The 24,726-nt window shown below is 42.3% G+C and overlaps 1 protein-coding gene across 1 annotated transcript in view; it reads right to left on the bottom strand.

Annotated features, from left to right (window-relative positions):
* The window catches only part of LOC148540437 (nuclear receptor ROR-alpha A-like), a 618,308-nt gene that overhangs the window by 181,235 nt on the left and 412,347 nt on the right, over positions 1-24,726 (bottom strand). Inside the window, exon 2 of the mRNA XM_088446181.1 lies at positions 7,126-7,155. Within this exon, the coding sequence (XP_088302307.1) occupies positions 7,126-7,155 (30 nt within the window). The remainder of the gene's footprint in view (positions 1-7,125; positions 7,156-24,726) is intronic.

Raw genomic sequence — 24,726 nt, 5'->3', positions numbered from 1 at the left:
AGTCTCACTATACTCAAATGAGTTCTACAGCATATCGCAATACCTGATAAATATCATGGTCAGGGCTATATGAAAGGGACCTAAAGTTAAACTCTTGCTAACTTAGAACATCCACCTTCCAGAAAAGATATATTTTTAAACCATCAGTTCCCACAACACTGTGCCTCATGGAATGGAGGTGTCACTCTGAAGAGGTGTTAAATACATACATCCTCTACATTCTATATAGAAAATGTCCTGACTCACTGACTCAATGCCCAGCCCAAACCCCTGGACCTAGAACCATGAAAATCCGGTTGTACATTCCTTCCATGACATAGGTGCCCATTAAGAAGATATTTTTCAAAATTCGACTCCAAAGGGGGTGAAAAAGGCTAAAATGTTTCTTCCCTTTGTGCAATGTCCTGACTGACTGATTGTGGCTGCAGCCAGGGGCATCTTAAGAGAGGAATGGGCCCGTGTGCACTCCCCGTGCGGGGCCCCCTCCTCTCTTCCCGGTGGCCGGCAGCCGACTGATGTGGCTGGCCAGCCACCGGAGCATTAGTAGACTCCGGGCACTAGAGTGTGCCCGGAGTCTACTGCACATGCGCAGAACACTGGAAAAATGGCCGCGGTGGCCATTTTCTGGTGTTCTTAGCAGCGCTGACACCCGCAGCTGCACCATGGGCAGGTAAGTTTAAAATAATATGGGAGCATGGTGTGTGGTGCAGGGCCCCCCTGGACCTGGGGGCCCATGTGCACCGCACACACTGCACCCATTATAGATACGCCACTGGCTGCAGCACAGTTCAATATTCAAATAGTGGAGCCACACCAACTGTCATCCTAAGTGCTGCCAAACATCATTGACAGTTGGTGTGGCTCCCCTATTTGAATAGGGAAAGGATTGTGTTATTACAGATTTGAGAGAGGAAAATGTGTTACAACAAAGGTGAGGGAGGGGAATGTCAATTATGTTACTATTGAATGAAGGAAGAGAAAAGAGAATGTTTTACAACACGAGCGAAGGAGGGGAATGTGTTACTACAGGGGTGACCCAGGGTAATGTGTTACTACAGAGGTGAGGGAGAGGAATGTGTTACTACAGGGGTGAGCGGGGGTAATGTGTTGCTACAGAGGTGAAGGAGGGGAATGTGTTACTCCAGAGGTGAGGGAGGGGAATAAGTTACTACAGGTGTGAGTGAGGGTAATGTCTTACTACAAGTGTGAGGGAGGGATTGTACTTCTTTCTACACAGGTGAGGGAGGGGAATGTCAAATGTGTTAGGAAGGGAATGTGTTACAAAACTGACCAGGGAGGGAAATGTGTTACTACACAGGTGGGGGAGTGGAATGTGTTAGTACCGAAAATGCATCTAAGTCACAATGGGCTCTATTTACTACAATCTGCGTTTGTAATGCAGATTATAGTGTGATATTACCGACTGAATTCGCATTGCGAATTCAGGCAATATCACAGGGATTTACTACAAATCCCTTGCAGGGACAGAGCTTGCGATAAAGTACAATACAGTGACAAATGCCCCGCGCATGCGCCGACCGGCTGCCGCTGCTACCCCCCTGTCTCCAAGTCCTGCCCCTGTCGCTAAGCCCCACCCCCTATGATTGCGGACCCCCCACGACCCCCCCTCCCTTAATTACACTTACCTGCAGTTATCGGCCCTCAGGTGATGTCCTCTATCGCTCCGGTCAGGTGACATCCCATATTGCACTGGGACCCTGTCAGGTGACGAGCGGGCCCCAATGCACCATGGGAGACCAGCTGATTGGAGGGAGGACATCACCGGAGCCCCGAACTCTGGTCCCTGGACTCAGGTAAGTTTTTTTTTTTTTACATTTTATTTTTTTAACTTTTTTTTTACAGTGAATCAGCATGTGGACTATTTAGACCACACAGCTGATTACTGGGGCCGGCTCCGAGCTCTGCGGAGCAGGAGTCCAGTAACCGTGGGAGACCCTGGATAACGCCACCTCCGGGTGGCGTTATTATCACAGGGCTTTCCCCGGTATTTTTTCACAACTTATTTTTAGTAACTTTGGTCAGATCTGCTTACTAAAAATAAGTGATACTTAGGGGTTGGAGTAGAATTTTACGAATTCTACTCCAATTGCCCTTTAGTAACTGTAGGTGACACTAAAATAATTTGAAAAGGGTGTGAAAACACCCTTTTTCACATTATTTTAGTAAAAATAATGTTAATAAATAGAGCCCTATGCCACTAGGAAGCACCAGCAGACTGTGCTGATTACATTAATATGCAACACTTGTATATCTGTGTGCACCTGTCTATATATGGAGCGCAACACAACTTGGAATGAAAAAGCGGAAGACGCTACATTGTAGCACTTCGTATTAAGCTTCAGAGACTCAGTTGCTCACAGATATATAAGTGTCGCATATCAAATTTATCAGCACAGTCTGCTATGACTTAGACGCATTTTCGGCAAATAAAGATGCCTGGCGCTAGAAGATTCTCGCAGGACCTGGCAAGCAGAGAGAGGCGTTTTGGCGCGACTGCAGCAAAGATGTGTGGGAAGACATCTGTAACACATTTGTAGTGAACACTGAAGTGGTGACTATACAACTCACTGTTTTACATATATTATTTACAGAAGATACTTGTGTATTATACATAAAATTATAGGCTAATCAGTCACAATCCTAACTCATATGTAGTAAACATGTCCTTTGTGAGATTAGACAGCAAAGGTGCACACCTTATCTTAACCACACTATTAGACCGCTGAGTGTAAACACCATAATACAATATGGCTTCACGGACAGTTAGAGAATGACAGGAAGTGGCCACAAACAGGATCTTGAACCATGTCACCTAGTGCTCACCACAACTATTGTGCAACCAATAGGTAGGCTAGGGTTAACCTACTCTGCAGACATGACTTTTCTCACAACAATGCTATGTATACACTCACAAAGTAGTCTTTAGTCAGTACTAGTGGCTGACTTAGCTAATAAAGGGACTGATTCAGCAACGGACGCAACTGCAATCGCCTACGGAACGCAGTTTCTAAAATATGCATAAGACGTCCACTGATGCCTTCTCATATCCGTCCAATGTTGCTCTTCTGTGTAGATATCGGTACCATCGACACACCTCGGGCAGTCACGCAGCATTTACAAGTCTGACCAGGCGCAATCACGCAGAGAGCTCTCATGCTGCGCATGCAATCGCAGTGGCCAACCTATGCACGCCCATGGAACAGCGTTCAAATGGACAGACACTCCTGCGTTTTTCTGACCACCCCCTGTTACCACCCCTGAACGCTGACAGCCTGTCACTCACTTTGCAACAGATTCCTGTGTGCATCCATAATCGCAATACGATCGCTGTACACGGGCAGTGCGGTTTATACGCATGTTCAATGGTAAACAATAGCTCGTCTGCGTCCGTAATCGCCTTTGCGTCCGCTGCTGAATCAGGCCCAAGGACAGTACATGCAGTTTGGCAGCACAGATGAGAACATGTATCTCCTGCTGCCTAACCAATGTATTTTGGCAGTATGCTGAGGGAAGTCATGCTGTCATAAACTCCAACAGAGGTGACGAGATAACTAATGACATTTTAGATATACAGTTAATAACCTGTGCATAGTCTCCCTCATATTGGTTAATTAACTTATAATAAGGAGTATTTTGGGAGCAGCTTTCTGTCATTAGGGTCAAAACAAAATAAAAATGAGAATTACTTGAAAACAAATAAAAACTGCATAAGGTAAAAATGACGTTCTAGAAAACCTCAACAAACCCAGAACAGGATATCCTGTGCTACAATATACTCTAGAACATTAGATTACAATGGGGGGAAACTATTGTCCCTCCAGTTAAATCACAGAGAAGGTTATTTTAGCTGCACACTAAATCACACTACTCTTACATACCTCAAATCCTAACCTTTGTGAATAACGCAGAAAGTTCCCTTAACACACTGTATCTTCTCATCTCTGAACTGCATCTTTGTCAGTTCTGCTGCTGCAGTATATGAAGTTTACCAGTCTGTAGTTTATTTTTTACGCAGACTATTTTACCTGGTCTCTATAACTGAGCCCTGCACCATGGGTGAGGTCTTCCCAATTATCAGATGAAAATGCCATTTGTATTTAACCTCTCTGTTGCCTGAAGAATTAAGAATTCCCACAAATTGGCACAGCCGTCTGCAAGATATCGCACTTCCTTCTCAAGGACAACCAAGGGAGAACTTGCAGCTTTATTATAGAATCATTTTTAATAAGCCTTTTTAAAGCCGCTGAGAGAAAGGGAAAGTAATTTGGCAGTTGGAAAAAGCTCCGTGAGGGATCCCAAGGCTGCCCAGTTAAGACATTTATGAAGCAATACTTTTGGGACCTCCACTGCTATTTTCCTGGGCCTCGGGGGGGGAATGGAAGAGCGAAGCTTAGATTCAGAAAGTACTCTGGAGGGATCTGATTATTTCTGCTTCCTATTAGCCACACTCCATGTAAGTTGAAATTATACGGGCAGGGAATTATTACCCAGCCTATCTAGCAATGCCAAACCTAAAATGTAAGTGAAAGCCCAAAATGGCAAAAAAGGGAAAGAATGGAAAAGCCTGCTTCCCCTACTGTGGTGCAAATGGATTTACAATAGATAGAAAAGGCCAGCTTCATAAGAAATCATGTACAGAGAAGCTCTTTGTTACTGTGATATGCATCAATGCTATGGATATATAACAAATAACACAGCAGACGGGTCTACTTATATACTGCCATAAATGCAGTGTCCAAAATGTGCAAAATGCTCAATGGTGACATCACATGCTTCCGTCTAGTGTGCCTAGATTTCTGACAAAGTCAGTGGGTTTGCGAAGCAAGGTGGCAGCATTTGTAGAGGAACAGCTGATGGGAATACAGGGCGGTCCATAAGGGAATACAGGGTGGTCCATAAGTGTGGAAACACCCTTATAAAAAGAAAATGAGTAGGAAATATTAATCCAGTGTCTACACATAATATATGGGAGTGGGGGGGGACTTTTTAGGACATGTTGTCAGTATGGCGGCCATCTTGAAGTCTGCCATCTTGGGTGCAGCTCTAATTTTTTTAAATGGGAAGGTAGTCATGTGACATATGAAACAGATGCAGAATTTCATAAGAAAAACAATGGTGTTCTTCATTTTAACGTATCTTTATTCATTCTCCAGTTTTAACTGAATTTTCTTTTGCAGGTAGTAATATTAATGACAATGGCACTAACACAAACAGAACGTGTTGAGATTGCTTTGATATCTGGAGAATTAAGCACATAAGTTATTGGAAACTATTTCAACCAACGTCACCCAAATAGGCCACCCATTACTCACAGTGCAGTTGACAAACTCCTTGCTAAATTTAAAGAAATTGGATCAATTGCAGAAAAAAAAAAAAGTAGATGACCAAAAACTGTTACAGATGAAGAATTCTCAAAATGGCCGTACGACTAACTCCACGTTCACAAGACAGATGACGAGTGCTACATTGTGGGGTCTTTGAAAATGATGCCAGCAGTTGTTGCTCCATTTTCAAAGACCCCAGACGTGGAGAGTTAGGATATCGACCAACAGGGCAGACGGGGAGGGTTAGGATATCGACCAACAAATGTCAGTATCCTAACCCTGTCGGGCTGCCGGCATCAGGATTTTGACCGCCGGGATCCCGAGTACCTGCATTCCCGTACCCATCGCGTTCTAACAAATACCAGTCTTGATCATATTACCTATAGATTATTGCTTTAAAAAAATAAATAGCTCACAGTATTTAGGCCTTAGTATATCGAGGTATTGAGTCAGAGCTGCACTCTACGTGAATGGACTGTGAATAAAGGGTCCTGGTAGGGACACATAATGTACCTCCCTACACTTCAAATAGTATATAGCATAGTGTGAAAAATGAGCATTTGTTTGCGTCAAAGTCTTAGGAAACCTACAGATACATATAATAAACTGATACACCACAAAACACTAATAATGCCATAATTGGGTCCAAAGGACTGTCTCTGTCTAAAAGTTGGATGGAATTTTTTACTAGAGTTAAAGATGTCGACTCATTTTTGTCTAATTTTATATTCTTCATATCCTGGCTACTGTATTTGCAAACTGAATAAATAATGTCACTTTAAATCTACAGCTTATAAGTATATTGGTTAGAGCAGAGGTTCCGAACCCGGCCCTCAACAGTTCAGGCTTTAGAGTTGTCCATGGTATAGCACAGGTGGTTAAATCAAATTTACTGAGGTACTAATTAAGCCACCTGTGCTCAACCATGGATAACTCTAAAGCCCGAACTGTTGGGGAGCCTTGAGGACCACGTTTGGGAACCTCTGGGTTAGTTACTAGATTATGTGACAATTGTTGTGAAGCATAGGGCAACAGAAACGGTACTGCAAATAGAGGGGGGACACTATCCTTGGATTGACCATTATGAGAAGCACTGTGACCTTGGCAGCACAATGGGTCATCACTGAGTGAGGTGAGTGGATGCCTGAGGAGATCTTACGGTACACTTCCTGCAATGGTCAGATTTAATTGTCACAGATTGCTGTCTGCCATGGTTCAGCAGGATGTCATATATTGTAGTCTAGGTAACAAAATAAGCATTATGCTTGGCAAACAGGTATTGCAGTTACTGGATCCAGGTGACAGTAGCAGAAGTGAGTGTCCATTATGCAGCTGAAAAGCAGACTAAATAGATATAGCCAAGAGCTCAGAGACTGCACATGTACTTCATTCTGCACTGCTGACACTAGCTTCTGCCCAAGCAGCTTCTTTTTTTAAAATAAACATTGTTTTTATTAAAACGTGCAGGGCCTCTCAGCTCTCTCCTTGCTATCTGAGGACAAACATGCTGAGCAGTATACATCCTACTCACCCCTATTGGACATTATATAACATTTAACATGTAACCTCTGTCATTGGTCCATGAGAAATTATAAGTTTAGGAATCAATCATGCACAGTTCAAGTTCCATTCACAGAGACACAGATGAATGAAATGCATCAGCAGGGAGAACCACCAGTGTGTATGTACATTACGCTGTTCCCTTATTAGCAAGTCTAGAGGTGGGTGGTTATCTCTGATGATTTCTGTATGTTAATCTGGTCTTGCAACTTTTACTCACATGTGTGGGTCTTCTTGGTTATGGACAGACCTGGCCAGGAAAAAAAGAAAAAAGAAAGTCAGAGAGAACTAATTGACCTCAGTTTGTCAGTGTATAACACAATTTGATGGCACTGTGCAAATGCTACAGATTATACTTTTTTATAATATACAGTTTGACATTTATATAATAATTACATTGTACTATATAGTTATAGATTGATGATGCATTTATTATTATTTTTATATGGAGATCACTGATAAACTATTAAAACCTTCTTAGTAAGGATTACACCATTACCATTGCATCCACATCTATCTATAGCCTTTCATTCAGTGCTGTATCTGGATATCTTTGTGTTGTCTGACTACACACACACACACACACTCCTTCCCAAACTGGGGATGGAAACCCCTATGCTGCATGAAAAAAGGGGGTATTTAGGGTGTGTTTGTCTTTGTCCACATTAAGGGCAAAATTTACTAAGCGGCGGTTTCTATTCTTTTCTAAACCCTGGCGGTTTGATGGCGTGTTCTATTCTGTTCTAAACCCCGGGGGTTTGGTGGCGGTTTTGCTGCGGTTTCTAAATGACAGCCCTGTTCTATTCTATTCTAAAATGTGTTTTGACAGCGGTTTGGTGGTGGTTTTGCTATCTGCAGATTTACTAAGGCCAAAACCGCTGCAAAACTGTCATCAAAATACATTTTAGAATAGAATGGAACAGGGCTGTCATTCATAAACTGCTGCAAAACTGCCAACAAACCCCCAGGGTTTAGAACAGAATAGAATCCGCCACCAAAACCGCCGGGGTTTAGAATAGAATAGAACCTGCCGTCAAACCGCCGCTTAGTAAATTTTGCCCTAAGTTTCAAAACAAAAGTATCACAGCTAATGTTATTTGCAATATTTAAATTGCTTTATATATAAAATAAAGCTATTATTACACTTCACAACCATTAGTAGAAAGTACAAGAATCTATCAGAACCTAAGATATATATTAGATAAAAGTTTAATCAAATGGGAGGAAATGTTATGCTTTCCCTCAGACTTCCAGTACCTACTCCAATAAGAAGACACTGTATGATAATAACTAATTAAGCCTACACATTCTTACAACAGGGCAACATATCAAGCAAACAGTGCTAATGAGATTGCATATACCAATTGTAGGGGAAAGGGTATGAAGTCCCGGCGGCTCAATAGACGTCGGTTCATATCCCGACGCCAGAAGCCCGAAGGATGAAAATTCAGACAGGGGTGGTAAGCATGCTAACCCTACCCCTCTCCCCCCTCTAACCCTAATCCACCCTTTGTGCTGCCTAACCCTAACCTCCCCCCAGTGGTGCCTAACCCTATTCTTCCTCCGGGGCTGCCTAACCCTAAACCCTCCCACTCCCCAAAGCCTAACCCTCCCTGGGGGGTGCCTAACCCTAATCTCCCCCTGGGGCCCCTAATACTAATCCTCCTCCGCAGCTAATAGCTTACAGTGCCCCGCTTACCTTCGTTCGGGATGCCCGGTGTCGGGATTTCATCATCGGGCTAAAGATAGGCGTCAGGATTTCGGCGCCTATCTTTAGTCCCGGGTCAGGATTCTGATGTCGGGATTCCGACGGCCGGCATCCCGGGCCCTGTTGAATTAACTACATCCCCAATGATAGACTACCTAATACACACCAGTGGCCACATCATGGTTCCTCTAACTATTAAAAGGGACACACATTACCCATAATCTCAGTAATATGTTTAAACTTTGCTTTTAATGAAAAAAGAGGCATCTATCTACTTGTTGCCCATCATTGGTATACACTAACCATAATTGCCAGTCTTTGTTGCATGGTGGTGCATTTGAGCATATCATCCCCATGCAGGGAATAGTCTCCTCAGACCTAGGGTTTATTACAAACTCCATCACTATTGGTTATAAAATAATGTAATGTTTTTGAAATGTAAATATTTTTCTTTAAAAAATATTATACTATAAAACCAGTAGAAAATGACCAAAAGCTTTCGTGGTGCACTTTTCAGAGCTGTGATTTCTACACAAATAATGATGAAAAATAATTCAGGACAGCTACTAAAGAGTTGGCAACGCTTGACAATGGAGGTTGGACCTCCCAAGATTGTGCAATCAAAGGGACAAGGCCAAAAGCAGCTCTAGGCAGGAACAGAGCAACTTGGCTGATGAATGCCCTTGTGTAGGACAATAGGGCCATTAATGATAATCAGTGTCCGCTACTTCAAGTGCTTTGGAGTAATTTTACAGTTTGGTTTCACAAATTCTTAATGGAGTTGTAATGCTCACCAAGAGACATAAATCACAGGTTGGGGGCAAGGACAAGGGACGTTGACAGATACAACTTTACTGGTGTAATGTACTTGTCCTAAGTCTACTAAGTAGTGTTATACGTGTAAAATCATTCTCTGTATCCAGAATTCCATATGCAAGTGGACATGTTAATAATGGTGCACAGATATTTTGCATGTTAAGTTCTAAGTAAGTGATTCTTAATCCCTATTAAAGGGTACAGTTAACATAACAATTTACAATACAAACGAGGAAGTCTTAATTTTATTTACTCTTCTAGTTTTCCTTTGTTTTAGTATGCTGATTTTTTTTAGAATTGGTTTTAGTTATTTTTTTTTCGATATTTCACCATCCTCATGTGACAAAAATTGATTTACATGGCAAATGTGTTGGCTGGTGCTCTGCAGAATCAGAATGGTCTTGGCTAGTTTTTGTGCTGCAGCTCTAGATCCAGTCTTACACAATGCAACATCTGTTGGCATTTATAAATCTTTTTGCAAACGTATCTCAGTATGATTCAGGTAATTCAACAAATAAGGTTTCTATTTGTGGAAGTGGATGAAAAAAATAAAATTTAATTTACAATGGTACATTTATAAAATATACTGCAACACTTTTGTTAGCATTGCAAAAAAAAATAAAAAATCTGCACATGTAGAAAAATCATTGGGATTTGGAACCTTTCCTAAGAAAAGTTTAAATGTTATCTCCAACTTCCTATTGGAAAGGCAACAGGAATCGTCTTACTGCAGCTAACAAGCGATTGCCTTCATTCACTGCAGAATTTTTAATGAAGCATTGTCCTGGGGCTGAAGATCTAGGGAATAATGAATATGTCAAGAATGGGAAAACAATCATTCTTCATCATCAATATTATTTTTATTTTTTTTAACAACAATCTGTTCCCAAATATTACAGGAGATAAGACCTCCACCCTATCACACATACTGTGAGTGGAATGAATTGTTATAAGACAGTGAGACAGGTCAGTAAGGCCTTGTACGGTGTACCAACTGATGCTAGTTGCATGCATTTTATTGGAACCTTTAATACTAATGAAACACATGTAAATATGTATGAAATTAGACAACATAGTACCACCATACCCGTTTTACAGTTACTAGCATTAGCTAGCTTCATATGCTATTAAAAAAAAAAAACACTACACAAAATGTATGTCAAATGTATTTGCATTTGACGTGTTTTACTTGCACTTAGAACAATGTCAGTGAGTACCAGGCCTAGCGCTTATTGTAGTTTGGACATTTTTTTTAGGGAAAATGACAATACACATTATAATGCCAGTATATAGTTCCAGTTGTGAAAATATTACATGTATGCAAAGCTGATCTTTCATTTCTAATTTTTCGTGATATATATTTTTGCGAGTGGACCTTTCTAATAACTGTGCTTTTCTCATACCTTAAAAACCCTGACACTCCTTAGTGAATATGGGCCACATCCATTCTCTATTTGGCAGAGGTCTTGTTATCGTTATAAACTGAGAGGCTTTCCTGTAAGCTATCACTTTATGGCATTCTTAACTATGACAGTAAAATATGACCGTTAGCAGCCCTGTCACCCTCTATACAAGCTCTGTTCCCCTCCCTCCATGTGACTTTCAGACGCGCAGAATCTCCTTCAGCCATCACGTTCCACTAATGGGAACAATTCATTTAACCTGTGCTAGATATATAGTTGAACACCACTATAATGTACATAGCATTTAAGGAGTTGCGATTAATCGTGTTCTTCATTTCTGATTGATGCGGAGAAGGGGTTCTGCAGACATATGTGTAGAAAGTACTTTCCTGACAGACAGAGACCCTTCCAGTAAATTGCTAGCATTAACACAGACCCATTATCTTCACCTTACATAGAAAAATACAGATTGTAACAACTTACACTGTCACTGTCATAGAGCACTGCAGTAATAAATGAAGTTAAATAAATACACACACATGCACACCTACACACACATACACATATATATTTATATATATACAGTGCTATTTTTCAGTACCTGAACCTCTCGTTAACTATGACGTAATGTACTAGGCCAAAATGTATTTTCCATAAGATAAGTTTTATTTTTAGAGTCCCTTTTGACTTTGAGTGCCTTCTTTTCTAAATACTATATATATATATATATATATATATATATATATATGTATATATTATACATATATAATATATATAATTGTTTTTCTATAGCTCCACTGTGAGATATATATATATATATATATATCATACAGTGCTGCATTCCTTCCATGGGGAGCAGACATTTCCCCGTTCCTCCCATGTGAAGGAACAGGGGACATGTCTGTTGGTTGGTTGGCCACGGCTGGGCAAACACTGCCAGATGCGGCCGTCTTGACACTGCAAACATATCGCATGGGATGGACATACTGGACGATTCGGCATGCCCGACAGATCGATATTTTGCAATTGACAATGCAAATACACTGTACCATTATCTGGGCTATATCAAGCGGATTGCCCAGATAATTGTATAATGTATGCCCAACACAACGAATGGGCGAGCATACAGAGTCAGGGTTGCTGAAGGGGTGATGGAGACAAGGGAGCAGAGCACTGGTGACCAGAAAAGTGCTAGCGAAGAACAAGAGGGTGGTGGGCCATGCCTGTAAGAGCTTACATACAAGGGACAAATTAGTGTATGATAGTATAATGTCACATTATACTTAACGTCACATAAGAGTAAGGTTTGCTCTTCTCAATCTTTCCATTTTTGTAAATTACTTTTTAGGTTCCTTTACAGTTATGTAATTGCTTTTGACACATTTGAACTAGGACTTATGCTGTTCCTCATGACTTTGAACACCAAGATGACATCTTTGTGAAGAGGTTCTTGGTGTCCCATATACATAATGATTTACAAGCAGCTCTGCACCAAGGTAAGTCCAGGAGACTCCTGAATTTCAAATCATTCTTATAGGATGGCAGGGAACTCAGATTCATTAACTCAGAGGGAGGGGCATGGACCTGATGACATGATTCGCTGCAAATTCTGTCATCGTGCCTTCTGCAATTTTAGGACCTACTCTCAGTCAAAAAGTATGAATAATCTGGCCTTGCAATGAGCCGTACACATGCAACCAACTGAGTAGAAAGACATTCTCCCTTCACAAATTGTCAGGAACCAAAGTGTGCACAGAGCCCAAAAGCGGTCCTATAGTAAATGTGCTACCCAGGGCCGTAGCTAGGGTAGTGCGGCCGATGCCATCGCACAGGGCACCACAGGTCAGGGGGCGCTGTTTGGGCCTGTCAAATTTCTGTTTATTATCATTCTTGCTTGTAGCTTCCTCTTATTTCATCCCCAGCATCTCCTGGCCTCTCCTCTCTGTTCCCTGGCCCTTCCCCATGAAGCCATGGCCCTTTTTTGGGTGCATTATGTCCCTTTGAAAAATGAGGGGGCGCCAATGCTCTTTCTGGCACAGGGCACCAAAAAGTCTAGTTACGGCTCTGGTGCTACCACATACTGTGATGGCTATCACAGTATGTTCTCTAGGAATTTATTACTAAAGGGCCTTTTTCTACCACTTCACTGACTAAATAGTATACACCTTTTCCCCAAACAGAATGAAACAAGCACTGTACTCCACTATATAAAGAAACACAGTGATACATGACCCTGTAAATTGCCCAGTGCATTACCTAGCTGTTATAAAGGATTTTGTAAGAAGTTTATCACAATAAATGCCTACACTTCACAAAGGATTACACATAACAAGGATTACACTATTTCTTTAGTGTATGTGCCCACACACCAGATGCATTGTGCTGTGGCTTTAATTAATAGTTACCATTTCACCGAGGCAGAAAACTTTTGTCATTTATAGTGTGGGCCTGAGAAAAGACGGTGTTTTAACTAAGAGAAATGACCTGAGTTGTGCTTGGTTTTACGACTCAATAAAGCTTTGGTCTCATGTTTGTTAGCTCCTGTAAACCTTTTATACTTTTACATGTGTTCATATAGAGGTGATCACAGCCAGAGAATGGGCCTTTTCAGCATGTATCAGACACACAGTAAATGCGTTTCCTCTGCATGGAATGCTGTGTTCTGTGTTTCTACATACAAGCCATCATTCTAGTATTCTACGTTTTCAGATATTTACACAACAAACTTAAAACTAAAAAGGTACATTTATTAATGGGCGAAATTCCCTATTGCCTGTAAAAACTGTGGATGGTAGGGGCAGTTTTCACTTATAAGGATACAATGGTTTGCCACAGGCATGATGTTCTGTTATCTGTTCTGTTATCTCCATTGCAGGATGGAAAAAGCAAAACAAAGCTTTCATTTTTCATACAAATTCATTGTTATTTTATACTTTGTTTTCCCTAAGCATGCGGAGCAGAAGCCCAATATGGTAATAAGTGGTGATTAAATATTCTACAATTCTACATATTACCAGGATTAGCTTTAACTAAAGATAAATATGTCCTACAGTGTTTGCAAAACATTGCTCCTCCTTATGGGCTTTATCCATTTGTGTCACCAAGTATATAGTCTATGCACACAAACGGGGGTATCCAATTAGCCGCGGCAAATTACTGCGGCTAATTGCCTCACTCGGGGCTAACCAATTAGCCCCGAAGCCAGCACTTAACAGGGATTTTGTTTCACCTGCCTCAGGCAGGCAAAAATAAATCCCCGATAAGAAGGTGTTTTCTCCCGAACACAGCAGAGAAAATACATGGGTCCACGACTTTTCGCGGATCCTATGTATTTTCGTGAGAAATACAGAAAATTTTCGACCATAATAAACGGGGTTTAATTGGATAGCACGATAAAAAAGATGTAGAAAAATACCCGAACATCGGTGAAAAAACCCTGTTTTGTCAGGAAATTTTTCAGAGCTAATTGGATACCCCCATAAGATGAAAGACATAAATAATTTTGTTAGACAATTAGCAGATTGTGGTGAGAAATGTAATAAACTTATTTTAAAAGCCATGTGACACCAAATAACATGGGGCATGGTTACCTTGCATCTTCATGCCGTCAATGTACAGTACAATGTATCTGCACATATCCCTGATCCACCACTATAAGTAAGGAGCCACAAGTGTAAGATACGTGATACACTAATATAGATGCAAGTTGTGCACATGAGCACCAAAGCACATCATTATATCACACAAATGTGCACCTCTAAATCAGACCCAGAGTAAGTGGTGTTCTACTTGCCTCTGCTATTGGCAAAGCCAGGTTCCAAAAAAACAAAACAAAGAGCACGGTCTTCTGCACGCGACAAAGGCACGCCAGCTCCCGAAAAGAGTGTGTGGTTTCATGACACAGTAATGCCCCTTACACATTATGCCACACTAAGTAATGCCCCTTATAACACAGGGTGCCACACACATACTTGCCGACTTCTAAGTTTTCCTCCCCGGAAGAAGCCCGGGGAGGAGATGCAGGTGATTTGTGTTGGGGATGGGGCCGGACTGTTTGTGTCATTAATCCCCGCTCCTTGTGGCAATTTGCAGTGAACGGCATATATTTAAATAGGGGCAGGGCCAACTGACGCAATTCTCATAGATATGCGTCAATAGGTCCCGCCCCTACTCACTGACCCGCTGATTCCTTCTCCACATTCTGTCCACTTGCCTACTCTTCCAAAAATAGTGAGCCTCCCGCAGGTCCCGGGAAGGTAGACAAGTATGGTCACACAGTAATGTCCCTTACACATTATGCCACACAGTAATGACCTTATAACACATTATGCCACACAGTAATGACCTTATAACACATTATGCCACAGTAATGCCCCTTACAACACATTATGCCACAGTAATGCCCTTTACACATTGTTCCACACAGGAATGCCCCTTATAACATTATGCCACACACAGTAATGCCCTTACACATTATACCACACACAGGGCCAGATTAACAATGGGGCGAATGGAGCTCCAGCTCCAGGCCTCCACATAAACATAGGCCCATCAACATGACAGCATGATTACCAGCTGCCTAACTGGCCATAAATGTTAAATATTTAAATAGTTTTTCTAGTCCACAACCCCCGCCCCCCCCCCCAAAAAAAAGAAAAAATTCAATTTTTCTATTTCTATGTAGTTAGTGTTCATAGTGCAGGGGGTGTACACACCAAGGTGACTCTGAACACACTCACATAGCACCAATCACAGCTCTTCCCCTTCTCACTATGGGCCTTTGAACATTTTCAGCTCCAGGCCCATGTGGGCCTTAATCCGGCTCTGACCACACACAGTAATGCCCCTTATAACATTATGCCACATACAGTAATGCACAGGGGCATTTTAAGAGAGGAGGGGGCCCGTGTGCAGACTCAGTGCAGGCCCCCTCCTCTCTCTGGCAGTGCCGCGGTGCAGTGCATTCTGGCTTAGTGCCAGAATCTACTGCGCATGTGCGGTTCTCCAAGAAAATTACACCTGCGCCGTTTTCCCAGGGACAGCAGTACTGCGCATGCTCAAGTCACCGAGAAAATGGCAGCTGCCATTTTCCCAGTGATTTTTGCTGCTATGCAGCGCTGGCCCAGTGCTGCAGAGCAGCACTCTGGAGACTACGGACAGGTAAGTATAAGATATAGAAATTTGGTAGCCCTCAGTGCACAAGCTAATGCAGCCTAAACACCACAATAGAAGAGTTACACCAAAACCCTACAAATAACATATACCAACAGAAATGAGGGTAATTGCTACACCTTGAAAAAGATCCTATTTGGATCGAAACGCGTTGGTGGGGACTTCTGGCATCAAGTGCGGACCTACCCAAAGGGAGGAGGAATTATCCACTGTGTTTTGGGATCCCTATTGTCATCTACTGTTAAGAACATTTCTTTTACCGCCATGCTGCTATGGGTATGAGTTCCACTTACCTGTTTATTATGTTTTTTTTATGGATTTGTGATGTTTTAATAAATTATTTTGGTAACTGTAACTTGTTTATTTGGATATATGAATAAAACCATACCTGAACATCTGGAGACCAGGAAGGAGGACTTTTTTTTTCAACCCATTAAAGTACACGCTACATGTCTGATGACCAGCAATGTGTGGGGGCAACCCCAAATCTATTTCACTTTGAGGTATTGGTGTGAGCTGGAGTAGTTGAGATCATTACATGCCTGAATATCAGTGCACAGCTGTGAGTGCTATGTGTGGGGGGCAACCCCAATAATTTTAAATCTTCAGAGGAGGAGGTTTTCCAATATAGCCATTTGATTATATATTGCATGTTGTACAAGTCATGTAAACAGGATTACACGATTGTTTGTTGTGTTTTTTCCTTTTTTTATATGTTACTCTTATATACGAACTCATCTGGTGATATAAGACTTTTGGAGAAACAGGGGAGTACTATTTCTATTTTATTTTTTATGCCTTAGCGTCATTACACTCAATATTTCTGTTGTTATAAGGTAAGTATAAGACTATATGGATGCAGGATGTGCGGTGTGGGCCCCTCTGGACCCAGGGGCCCGTGTGGCCCGCACACCCTGCACCTATTATGGTAATGCATCTTACACATTATGCCCTCCAGCAGCCTCTCACCTTGACCACCTGTGCCCCTGCATCAGCAGGTGTGGATTTGGAGTTGCATGTCTGCACTGGCAGGCAACCGTTCCCAGCCCTTGAGAGACACAGCACCGCCGTCATTTGAATCTGGTGCCAGTCGCAAGCAAAGTGGAGCACGCAGACCGGCAGCCGCTGCATATTGGCTCGCAACTGGCACCACATTAAAATGAGGGCAGCGCTGTGACTCTCAAAACATTTAATTTTGTTTTAATAAACATGTAAAGTAGATTCATTTTGTTTTACTAAACATTTTACGGTAAGTAAATGCAGTAGTTGAAAATGTAGTAATATACCATAGTCACAGCAATATAATAGTATAATAGTACTTTTGGTTTCTTTTTTTATGCTGAAGAAAACAAATTCTATAAAAAATTTTGATAGTATCACTCTGAAAAAACTTACAGATCAAATATGAAATTAGAGGGCCTGATTCAGCACGGATCGCAATTGCAATCGCAGCTGTGTAATCGCACGCAATGCAACTACAAAAATATGCTAATGCCTGCCACAGCTCAGTAAGCATAGAGACAGCAGATAAGAACCACTTGCCCCATCTAGTCGCCCCTTTTAATTTATCCTTTTGGCAATTTTAACCCTATTTGCTCCCTAGGTCTCTCTTAAGGATATTCTTATGCCTATCCCAAAACATTGCAGGAATATCCAATTATCCAATTACTGCAGCAGCCTCTCTGGAAAGAGAGGTTTGCTGTATACTAACGAAAAAAAAACGTTACACTGGCGATTTGTGACGGTAAATAACGTCATTTCACTTCACATTTTGGTGTATCCCGCCCAATATATGATGTATGAGTTAGAAACTCTTCAAAACTTATTCCATAAGTTACCTCATAACTTTATTCCTAAAGGAACACTTATACTCTATGGGGCTTATTCACCATCACTTAATTTCTACAAAAGCAGGTGAAAATGACAATTTTCACCTGCAATTGTAGATATTAAGTTATTGGGCCATTCATCAAGAAGGTAAAGCAGGAGATATCACAGATATTTCCTGCTTACCTTCCTCTGGCGGAATGGCCCGCTGTACCCATACACTAGTATCACAGATACAATATCTCCTACCTACCTTCCTCTGGCATGGCCCGCTGTCCCCATACACTAGTATGGGGACAGAATTCATCAAGCTCCAAAAATACACTAATATCACAGATATCTCCTGCTTACCTTCCTCTGGAGGAATGGCCCGCTGGCGGAATGGCGCGCTGTCCCCACACACTAGTATGGGGACAGAATTTATCAAGCTCCAAAAATACAATATTTTTGGAGCTTGAATACGGTAGCATTCACCATCTTCAGATGGTGAGTGTTCCCACTAACCGCTCCTTCATCATTGGGAAGGATTCCCGGGTAGCGGAGGGATCCGTTTGGATCCTCCTGCCCCTGTCCGGCTCCTTCTGCCGAACGTCGGGGATCTTGTGCACATGCGTGACCTGTACGTCACGCATGCACACTTATTACACTGTTCCAAAAGGATAAGCGAAGCCGCTCGCGGGGACAGCTGATTTGTGGAGTGCCGCCGTGTGTGGTGTATATTTCTCTGAGGAGTTGGAGGGCACCTGACCAGTTTAAATTATTTATATTCAGCTTTGTAGAGTGCCGATGCTTGCATCTTATATATATATATATATATATATATATATGTATATACACAGGTTGAGTCTCCCATATCCAAATATTCCGAAATATGGAATATTCCGAAATAGAGATTTTTTTTTAGCATGACTGAGATAATGAAACCTTTGATTTTTGATGGTGCAATGTCAGTGGCGGGCTGGGCCTGGGGGCAGGGTGCCATCTGCCCCCGGGCCGGTACTATTTCAGTTCTGGGGGGCCGCCAGCTGCATGAACGGCTGGAGACAGGCTGACTCACTAGTTCAAGCCCCGCCCACTGAAACACCGTCGGCATCCCCTCTCCCGGCCGCCTGTCCGCCCGCAGTTCAGACATCATATTGCTGCGCAGTGGAGTGGAAGGCTTCACTGTCCGCCCCGGCCCTCAATGTGCTGTATAGTGTATGGCGCCTCTGTGTGATGTCACCTAGGTGACGCCCCCACCAAAGAATCATCAACAACACAGCCAAGCATTAGCAGGAGCTCAGGATCAGCTCCGTGGAGGCTGCTCGACCACCTGGATGACTGATTCTTCCTGACTCCAGTGTCAGACCTGCAGTGTTGCTGATTGGGGTGTCGTTTCTTGGTGGCTGCTGCTACTGAGATGTAAGCACTTACAGAAATTATATTTTTGAAGCAGCATATATTTGTGGGTGTAGACACTGTGGTGTGTGTGTGTGTGTAATATATATATATAGAGAGAGAGAGAGAGAGAGAGATAGATTTTATACATGTGTATAGATGTAATGATATATATATATATATATTTATCTATATAGTCTAAGCACCTGGTCACCTCAAACTCCGACACCCCAAACTCCCCCCCCTCTTCCTTGCTCTGCTCCACCTTTTGTCTGGATGGTCCCACTTCCCCTTTGCTGTCCTCCTCCTCCACCCCCCAACCGCTTCCCCGTTACGGCCATGTCTTGATCTCCACCCCATCATGGTTCCATCCCAACACCCCCTTCTCCCCACTGCGCCCATACTAACCCCGGCAGCTGGTCTTACTCTAGACTGTCCTGTCTCCCTCACAGTGGGTGCCATTGGGGGTTCACTGAGGAGACGTGACCGCTCATAATAATTATGTAGTGTGTGTGTATACATATATATATATATATATATATATATAAAATATGAAAAATGAACAAAGGGGGTGCACTCACCAGTCTTCTAAAATGAGTTTTTATTTCATCTTTTTAAAAAAAAATTTACAGCATCATAGTAAAGCTCCGACATTTCGGTCCTAGCCATGGACCTTTGTCAAGGTACCCCAGCAATTGGATTTTCAGACGTGAGTGTGGACTAATACTGGACTTATATATATATATATATATATATATACCGTATATACTCGAGTATAAGCCGAGTTTTTCAGCACATTTTTTGTGCTGAAAAAGCACCCCCTCGGCTTATACCCGTGTGATGCCGGCTCTCCCGCATGGTATGCAGCTGAATAGCGTACCATGCGGGCAGCGGTGCAGTCTGTGTCTCTGTGACACAGCTGCACCGCGTGTGTAGTGCTGACCGGACGGAGTTCGGTCAGCACTACACAGTGCCAAACACACAGCCGCCGGAGCCGGCAGCTGTGTGTTTGTTGTAATCAGCAGCCGATGAGAGTCTGTCAGACTCTCATCGGCTGCTGCTGCTCCCACAGCGGGAGCCATCATCCGGCTCCCGCAGTGGGTAATGGGAGAGACGTCATGACGACGTCTCTCCCATAATGCAAAGCGGCCGGAGGAGCTGATAGCAGCGGCGGGACCAAGGGCGGGGTTTCAGGTAAGTGTTTTTTAAAATTTTTATTAGGACTACTGGGGGCACTACCAGGGGGATTACTTCTGGGGGCTCTACCAGGGGGGATTACTTCTGGGGTACTACCAGGGGGGATTACTTCTGGGGGCACTGCCAGGGGGGATTACTTCTGGGGGCACTACCAGGGGGGGATTACTTCTGGGGGCACTACTAGGGGGGGATTACTTCTGGGGGCACTACCAGCTGCTGCATTTCCCACCCTAGGTTTATACTCGAGTCAATAAGTTTTCCCAGCTTTTTGTGGTAAAATTAGATACCTCGGCTTATATTCGGGTCGACTAATACTCGAGTATATACGGTATATATATTTTTTTTTTGGGGGGGGGAGAAAACCTGGGGCCACTCACTTGGGCTTGTCCCCCAGCCTGAAAGTTGCCAGTGGGTATCGAACCAACGTGGGTATCGAACCAATGACCTCAATGCTGTGAGGCAGTAACGCTAACCATTACACCATCTGTGCTGCCCAAAGCATGGATTTACTGGGGGGGAGATCATGTCAAACAAATCTTATTGACTTTTTTGACTGGTTGACTAAGGAAATAGATAAAGGGGGGGCCATAGATATAGCTTATCTAGACTTTAGTAAGGCTTTTGACACTGTTCTACATCGCAGACTGTTAAATAAACTGGAAAGCATGGGATTGGATACAAAGATAGTTGAATGGATAAGATCATGGCTACAGGATAGGAAACAGAGAGTTGTAGTAAATGGAGTGCAGTCTCAAGAGGGAAATGTTACCAGTGGAGTACCTCAGATGACACAAAGGTATGCAACAGGGTAGACACACCAGGAGGGGTAAAACAAATGATTGATGATCTAGGTAGACTAGAGGAATGGTCAAGAACGTGGCAACTACAGTTTAATGCCAAAAAATGCAAGATCATGCACTTGTCTCAAAAATCTAAAGGCTAAATATAGTATTGATGGCACTATACTGGAAACTACTGAAGAGAAAAGGGATCTAGGAGTCACTATTTCAGGTGACTTAAAGGCAAGCAAACATTGTAACAAAGCAATGAGGAAGGCAAGTCAGATGCTTGGTTGCATAGGGAGAGGAATCAGTAGCAGAAAGAAAGAAGTGATAATACCACTGTATAGGTCATTGGTACGTCCTCATCTCGAATACTATGTTCAGTTCTGGAGGCCATATGAAGGATATTAATATATTATAGGCTGTACAAAGAAGGGCAACTAAAACGGTGCAAGGTCTACACCACAAAACGTACCAGGAAATACTAAAACATCTTAATATGTATAGTTTGGAGCAGAGAAGGGAAAGGGGGGGACATGATAGAAACATTCAAATATATAAAGGGTTTTAACAAGGTAAAGGAAGGAGACATTCTTCAAAGAAAGAGAAGTATTAGAACAAGAGGACATGTTCTGAAACTGGAGGGTGGTAGGTTCAGGGGAAATTTGAGGAAAAATTACTTCACAGAAAGGGTAGTGGACAAGTGGAATAGCCTCCCATCAGAGGTGGTAGAGGCTAAGACAGTAGAGCAATTTAAACATGCATGGGATAGACATAAGGCTATCCTTCAGAAGAAGTAAGGATCAATAAGGGTTGAGGTAATAATATGTTTAAAAGTGGGGCAGACTAGATGGGCCAAGTGGTTCTTATCTGCCGTCAAATTCTTTGTTTCTATGTTTCTAAGGAAAGGTTGCTGTTTCTCAGAAAGTCAGTAGTGTAAAAGAAATGAATTCCCCATATGGATCAGGAAGCAGCTTGTGCAATATAAAACATCTTTGTCTTCATATCTTGATAAAATAAAAAATGTAAGAGTTAAAAAAGATACATTTATATAAAATCATTTTACATATTTATTGGAGTTTACATATTTTATCCTGGACAGATACAGACAGATCTCTGAATAAACCAGATCATTTGAGCAGGGTTAACTGCTAAAAACCCCTTCTAAATGGAAAATGTGATATATTAATTGTGTTTCAGTTCATCCCCCGAGGGGAGCAGAGAAATTATCAAGGAGGGAACTGAAGGAAATTAAACAGTAGAGGAGCAAGAAAAAAGGGCATTTATAAAAAGGGAGCGATCCTCTGTAGGAACGTACTAATTACACAGGTAACTTTACTATAAAACTTTTACAGAAACTTTAGTGTTTCAGTCGCGGGGGATCCCAAAATCTGTGATAAATTCTGTATAAAGAAGAGACACCGCTTATACCATAACTTTAAAAATTTCGTGACTGTAATTAATATCAATATGAATGGATTTTAAGTGGAGCAAAAGGAAAAGTTATAGGCAATGGATTTTAATAAAACAAAGTTGTTATAGAGGTAGGTAATAGTCTATGTAAGCGATATCTTACATACATAAATATACAGGGCCAAATTTATTGGTTTATTTTAGCTTCACTGTTTTGGGTGTTGGTGGTGCCATCATTGTAGTACCGGTAACATTCACAGCAGGTTGCGGGTTAAAGGTGTCTTTCTCTTTCTACAGTATCTTACATTGCTCTGTACAGCAGTTGATGTCACTGCCAACAGTTGTGCCTTCTGCAGCACAGTGTGCACTTATGATCTATTGCTGACATATGGTAGTGATTGGATACAGAATTTGGATGTAGGATGACAGACTAGCTCAGTGCATGCTCTATGTATGGTGTATAACAATAAATGCAGTATGGTGAACGTGTCTGTCTTATATTGATGGTATGAGAGGACGAGGAATTTATATATAGTGCAAAATGAAACCATTTTCCCGCCTGTAATCTGGAGATTTCTTGTCCCACCTAACATTGTCTCTCCTCATCCCAGCTGTACCATAGCACCAGAAGCTTTAAAGTAGCAAATAAACGTTATCCTCTGACAGCTACAATGTTTATTCTGCTACTTTATGTATCAGATGATCACCACACCTCTTTAATTGAGGCAAGCTAATTTGGGGCCAGGGTCATCCTTACCTTTCATGTCATTGCAAGTAATTATAATTTTTACTTTACAGAATATGTTGGTACTAAGGGGCCTATTCATTATCACTTAATTTTCACAAAAGCAAGTGAAAAAGCACATTTTCACCTGCAATTGTGAAAATTAAGTATTCGGGCCATTCATTAAGAAGGTGAAGCAGGAGATATCACAGATATCTCCTACTTACCTTCTGTTTGCGGAATGGCCTGCTGTCCCCATACACTAGTATGGGGATAGAATTCATCAAGCTCCGAAAATATTATATTTTCGGAGCTTGACTGCAGGAGCATTCACCATCTTCAGATGGCGAATACCCTCGCTTGTGGATTGCTACTCGCTCTTCCCTATGGGAAGAAGGTCCGGGTTGTGAGAAGGGATCCTTTCGGATCCCTCCGCCCCTGTCCGGCTCCTTCCGCCGGACGTCGGGGCTCTTGTGCACATGCGTGACCTGTAGATCACGCATGCGCACCACCGTCACTGCTCCGACAGGAGCAGTGAAAAGATTCACTGCTCCGAAAGGAGCAGTGAAGCCGCTCGCGGAGGCAGCTGATTTCACATCAGCTGCCACCACACCGGAGCAATGCTGAATTGCTCCGGTGGCCGCGGCGAGTTAGAATGTTAGTTATCGGGGTCCGCTCGGACCCCGATAATTAACATCATGAATAGGCCCCTTAATATTAAAGGTAACAATAATAATTTATTTCCGAAAAACTAGTTTGGGCAGGGGTCACTCTCTTCTCGTGGTCAGACCATGTTGATATCTGCAAACTCTGATATTTTTTATGCCCCTCTCTCACCCATGCAATATGGCACTTAGATTATGCCCTACTGAATAAACCCCTCTTAAACCTAAATCTCTCTGCACATTTTAAATCTTCCCCACCTGCAGTGTAATGTTGTTGTTTTACCAAGGTGCCAAGTTACTTGTTGTTTTTCTCTTTGCTCCCAACTCAAAATCAGCCCTTGAGGTCTGTTTATTAGGCTCTGAAAAGCTCTTTTTCTGGCTGTTTTTGACAGATACTTTATTTTGCCTAATTATTAAAGGCTGTACTGGTAATGGCTATTGCCAAGTATTGTTGAAGGCAGCCATCTCTGCCAGTACCTTCCCTGTGAGCTATTGACTATTTAACAAGTACAACGGTGGTGCATCCCTACGATCATTAAATTTTTTTCTATGTTTTATATATTGCAGAATCTGGGCTCCCAGGTACTAAATGCTCAAAGCTGACTTAGACAGGGTCAGACTGGCCTACAGGGGTACAAGGATAATCCCCGGTGGGCCCCACTCCCTGAGGGCCCACCTCCCTCCTCTAGGTATTAGGTTCCAGACCTCAAATCATACATTGTTACTCTATTAGATGG

Source organism: Taudactylus pleione, unplaced genomic scaffold (assembly GCF_031769625.1).
Source record: "Taudactylus pleione unplaced genomic scaffold, aTauple2 ptg000019l, whole genome shotgun sequence".
NCBI classification, from domain to species: Eukaryota; Metazoa; Chordata; class Amphibia; order Anura; family Myobatrachidae; genus Taudactylus; species Taudactylus pleione.
Note: the sequence above shows the minus strand (reverse complement) of the source record. Positions and strands in the feature narration are given on the sequence as shown.